The sequence below is a fragment of the Aptenodytes forsteri genome, unplaced genomic scaffold (assembly GCF_000699145.1).
Source record: "Aptenodytes forsteri isolate BGI_AS27 unplaced genomic scaffold, ASM69914v1 Scaffold97, whole genome shotgun sequence".
Classification (NCBI taxonomy): domain Eukaryota; kingdom Metazoa; phylum Chordata; class Aves; order Sphenisciformes; family Spheniscidae; genus Aptenodytes; species Aptenodytes forsteri.
Genome location: NW_008795036.1, coordinates 757,269 through 762,952, shown reverse-complemented (window position 1 = coordinate 762,952; position 5,684 = coordinate 757,269). Strand labels below are relative to the sequence as shown.

Genomic DNA, 5,684 nt, shown 5'->3' with positions numbered 1-5,684 from the left:
CCTCCCTGATGTTACACAGCCTTCTCACCGCCTCCTGCAGCTCAGCCACCTGCTGCAGGAGGTCCTCCACCTGGTCACACCTTTTGCAGGCAGGTCTGTGCCTGTCCCTACCCCAGGAGAAGGGTCTAGGCCCTTCCTGCAGCCTGAGGTCTGCACTGCAGCCTCTCCCTTCAGCAGTTCCGTCTGCGTGGAGGCATCGGCCACCGCTGGGGGAGCTGGTGCAGCCTTTGCTCTCAGATGAGTGCCCGCCATTCTGCCTCCAGGGTCAGGTAGGATGAGTGCCCTTGGCCTGTGCAGATGGTCACAGAATGGTGCCCGGTTGCTGGGTTATGTGTACTTCAAGTCTCCCGCTCGCCCTCCCGTGTACTGCTGTGCCATGCCCTGGTCACTCACGCTCCCTGGGGCTGCCTTTTGTGGGAGTGGGGGGTAGCCGCTGTTGCTCCTGGCCCCGCCCACACCTCATCAGCCGCTTTCGTGAGAGCTGGTGGGTCTCTGCGCTCCCCTGGGGTTTCCCTGGCTCAGGAATACACCGCGATCCCTTGCTCCGCTGCGGAAGGCACCTGCACCGGAGCTGATTGCCTCTGCGAGTGACTGTTGGTGGTGGTTACACCGCATTTAAATCTGCTGCCCATATGTACTCATTTTCTATTTTAGCCAGGTGATGTTGAGGGATACAGGGCAATAAAGTAAAGAAATTTGAAACAGGTGACACTGTCTTCCCCAGACACCTTATTCCGTTCTCCAGACATGTACCTCTTCCACATAATACTTTTGAAAGTTGTGGTTTAATGTGGTAATTGTGAACAACAGAACAACACATCCTTCATATGGAGATTGCTGTCACCTAAAATTGTACTCTGCTAACTTTCCATGGGCAACTTACTATTTTTTTTGAATGCTCAAGATCTGAGTTTAAAAACAGACATTCTGACCTTTTGCTTTATCCAGGTTAATTATACTAACAGTCTGAGGCCACTGATGTCAATATCTCAAGGTGAATTTCCAGGAAGGAAAAGCATCCCAAAACACTATAAGCCATATGGAAAATCCAAAGGTAATTTAGACACTGTGTTCTACTAGTTTAAGTCCACTCTTAACGCTGGACAGATTGCGAAAATTTACTTTTATGGCCAGCCATAGTGCTTCTTTGCTAGAGCACTGTGTGTCTTTGCCCTCTGAGTCAGTTCAGGGTATCGTTTTCTGAAGCCTTAATGATTTCAACCTTGACTGTCTAAGAACACTTCTGTCTCACTGAGTTGTATTACAGCAGTAGAGGTTATTGGAAATCCAGGCGGTAACACCTGCCTGGCTTCAGTGTGAAGGTTGGTGTGTCAAGGTATCTTCAAAGGAGTATTTGCTGTTCTTACATTGAAAGTGAATGTACCAGTACCGCTAAGGGATACAATGAAAGAGATATTTAGCTTGTTTCCTTAGAGCGCTGGCCTTCTAAGTAGTTGCCCCCCTCTACTTCCCACAAATCTTAAGGTGAAAAGAAGTTCAGTAAGAAAGGACGTAAGGATGAGCTGCAAAAGTAGAGCTTTGGCAACTCTTTGGTTGGCTGTATTTCTGGAGGATTTACAGGCTTTAATTTTGTAAACCTTTGCTTTTTTTTTTCCCTGTGAACTGCAGAACTGATATATTTAATAAGAAAACAAGCACTGACAGGAAATCTTATGGTTTAAGCTAACCCATTTTATTTCATATCCACAGTGGGTTAAGAGCACGTGTGTTACCACCATGTATCAGTCAAAGTGTTAACTTCTTGAGAGATGCTAGCTTTACTATTTATAATCGTTCTTATATACTGTTAGTATATCCTGATCTCTCTTTGAGCTCTCTTAGATACATGTTACTTGAGCGGCCTTCAAATGATAATTCCACTGGTTGATTTTTAAGATGCTTTGACAGTGAAGCAAAGTGTAGTTGAATTCAGATGATGTATTAGTTCAAGTGATTAATTGGTTTGAGTCAGTTGTTCCCCTCCTATTATTCTTCAATTGTATTCAGCTTTACAAATGCAGTCAAAGAAAGAAGGCTGATGTTTGCTAACACAGTAACTATGCATTAAATACCATATATATAGTCAGACAAAAAAGGGGCTTATACCGAGTTAAGTTTATTTTGCAAACAGTTGCACCAGTTGCATTTAACAAATTAGTAGTGGTCTGTATTTATTTATTTATTCAGGAAATTCTAACTGGAATCAAGGTTTTTTGTCTCAGTATGAAGAGTGTTCTGCAGATGCTTCTTTTGCTCCTGCTAACTCATACAGTTACCAAACAGATGATGGATCATCTTCCTATGGACTAAGATCTAATGACTCTGCAATGATGTCTGCACTCAGGGACTCTTTTGCTCTTCAGACTGGAAGTCCTGCCGGTGGTATCAGTGAATGGCTGAGACTGTTCAACCGATCTGCTTCTGGCAGTAATTCAGCTGGTGGGGCCTCTTCCTATGAGACAAGTCCAGTGAGTGAGTACTCAGCAGAATATATGTCCAACGATGTGCGAGGAAATAAGCTCCCTGATAACAGAATCTCATATGGCGGGGAAAGTACAAATTGGAGGAATCAACAAGCATGTTCAAAAGCGAGGAGTATAAGTGATCAAGGATTACCCTATCCCAATTCTTCTGCCTCATATCCTTCATCTGGAAGATACTCCGCAAACTATCCTTCGCAAAGCTATTCCTCTTATAAGAATGATGAGCCTGTGAATACTTGTACATCTTCTGCAAATTCTGCTGTTTCAGGAAGAGGTGGCTCCAGGTGGCACCAGGACTCTGGGTGGAACGAGGACTCTAGGTGGAACCAGAGCTCTAGCTGGAACCAGGAGTCTAGCTGGAACAAGGACTCTAGCTGGAACCAGGAATCTAGGTGTCGAGGATTCAGGCATCAGAAGTCAGGCTACAAGAGTGATTGGGGTTCACATCAGTACTCGTTTTCTGGCAGTGGTTCGTACAGAGATTACCAGCAATTCAGAAGCTCAGATAAGATGTTTGATGAAGATGCTGTTGGTCTTACTCCCAACATTTTGAACAGACTACGGGGAAAGGATATACCTACAATGACCAGGATGCTCAAACAGTTGGCTCCATATTATCCAGCACTTCAAAGTAAGATTGTGATTAGTTTTCATCTAAAATGAGTTACATCAACATAGTTGCTTTAACGTAAGCAGTAGACCACGTGTTGCAGAGATAGTACGCTCCATTCAGAGGAGTTAATTTTGCTCAACATCTGTATCAGTTGAAGAATGGCTTTAATTGCCTCTCTGAGGAGACTTTGCCTCTTGACAACTAAATAGAGCTGTGAGTGGGAGGAAATTCTGATAGCACAAAGATTTCCTGAATTGAAAGGTTTATCCTAGGTCATCTTGCTAACTAGCATCTTATATCATGATCGGAGTTTGTACTGTTGGGGTGCCAACTGTGGGGAGGGAATGTATTGGCATAAAGAAGAAAATATGGGAGTGCATGCAGAACCAAACTTGGATGGCATTATAATAGATGAAAATACTCCAAATGGATCAAACACATTGGGATAACAGAAGAGAAATGTTATCAAAGAGCTGGTTTGTTGTATGACAAATTATTTTCTCCAATTATTGTAGAAATATTCCTTAATGTTAAAAATAGTGATATGCTATTCAAAATAAAAGATTCTCCTTTGGAAATAGATTACAAGAGGGATTTAAAGGGAGGTGGGTGTATGCTACTGTATAGCTCTCATTGGGCGTGAGTTTGGGCAAATGCGAACTATGCTTATGGTAATAGAATTAGTTCATTAACTAGGTAGCTAGTTAATAGTAAAACTTTGATTTTAACATTCTCTCTGCTGTATTATGTGAAATAACATGAAATAGAAGTAACTGTAAATGTTTTTATCTCCCCTTTCTAGAACTAAATATTCAGACATTAGTCAATGTGCTAGTAGAAACTAGAGGAAAAGATTAAGGAGCAACAACAGCTGAACTGGAAACAGATGAACAGATTCAAGAATCTCCATCTCTTGGCTTTCAGGAAAGAGACTGCATTTAGTTCTGTGTTTGACTGGTTTTGGAAGGGGAAAGGGGGGTAGGGTTTAATTTTTTAACATGTGAAATATAGCTGGAACACAAACTTGCACATAACGGAGGTGAACATACTATTTTCTTTGGGCTTTTTTAATGTATTTGTTATATCTTAGTATATTACAGAAAAGATCTTCTGTTATTTTTTAAAAATATGTTAATGTTATTCTGTCAGCAAAAAGCTAATAGCCCTTTTAACACCCTTCCCAACTCAGAAAAAAAGAAAGGTTTGCTTTTATCTACTTAGGAAGACTATTCACTGAAAATACAGGTCCGTTGCATGAAAACACAGGTTTACTTTTCTTCACACAAATGTAAGGCCAGTTCAGTTAATTTTAGTTATTTTTTAAAAATATGTTAATGTTATTCTGTCAGCAAAAAGCTAATAGCCCTTTTAACACCCTTCCCAACTCAGAAAAAAAGAAAGGTTTGCTTTTATCTACTTAGGAAGACTATTCACTGAAAATACAGGTCCGTTGCATGAAAACACAGGTTTACTTTTCTTCACACAAATGTAAGGCCAGTTCAGTTAATTTTATAATTTAGCATATTTTTGAAAATTGATACACTACATTTCTGTTTAGACAAAGAAAGGAGAATGTCACAGCAAAGGTATTCTGTGTCTTAACGTGATGCTATATGGGGAAAACGTAATCTGTTCTAGGGGATTGGTATGTAATGGGGCATGTTACTCGCTTTCATTTTTGCAGAGTAAAAAGAGATGCGGAATACATGCGGATTTTTTTTAATATGTTGTTCAGAATGAAATGGTTACAAATGGACTTAAAAACTCATTTGATGGATTGAGCCATACTAAGATAAAAATTCTTGATTCTTTCTACTGGCAAAAGCGTACTAAGAAATAGTAGAACCTATAAGGCAATCAGATAAAATAATAGGGAAAAATAAATAATCAAAATGACATACTAACTGAGAAATACTTACCAGTTCATGGTGTTTATCAGTGGTCCATACTTACGTTTTCTTTTCCCCACACCTCTGAGCCGTATGCTCATGAATGCCTGGCTTTAGATATCTACTTTATATAATCAAATCCAGCTTATATGTGGCTAAAGAAAAGGAGTAAAGTGAGACAGTTTACTCCCCAGTGTCCCTTTTCCTTTTCACTGCTGTGTTGTGGACTATCATTTTTCTTCTCACCCACACCTGAAACAGTTCTCTGTCTCTGTGCTTTAAATACTTGTGCTAATCCAGGGTTAGTCTTCGTGAGCTGTCATACATCTTTTTGCATGCACTAAAACAACTTTTTGGATCTTGTCATGTAAATTTGAACACAAAGGCAACAAAGGAATTGATGATAGAGCATATAAACTCGATTCCCTAAAATTCCTCTTCTGTAATTGTTTTGCTTGTGCATCGGAAAAGATCCACTTACCTTTTTCATTCCTGTTCACTATTTCCTTTTCTCCTTCTCATACTTACTGAAGCGTTTAAGTAGTTCCTAATGGCATAGACTCAGTAGTTGTGCCATACACTTTTATCCATGGAATTACATAGCAGACCTTCTTGCTTAAAGGGGAAAAGCATTATTTTCTACCACAGGTGTCTGCCAGAGTTTTGATTTAAAACTCTCTGGGACTGATCGGGTATTAT

At 40.4% G+C, this 5,684-nt stretch overlaps 1 protein-coding gene across 1 annotated transcript in view; it reads left to right on the top strand.

Annotated features, from left to right (window-relative positions):
* Positions 1–4,383, top strand: part of LOC103896776 — a 47,489-nt gene extending 43,106 nt beyond the window's left edge. The window contains exons 15-17 of the mRNA XM_009276682.2: positions 949–1,054; positions 2,188–3,114; positions 3,899–4,383. Coding sequence (XP_009274957.1) covers positions 949–1,054; positions 2,188–3,114; positions 3,899–3,954 — 1,089 coding nt within the window. The 3' untranslated portion in view covers positions 3,955–4,383. The remainder of the gene's footprint in view (positions 1–948; positions 1,055–2,187; positions 3,115–3,898) is intronic.
* Positions 4,384–5,684: the final 1,301 nt, after the last annotated feature.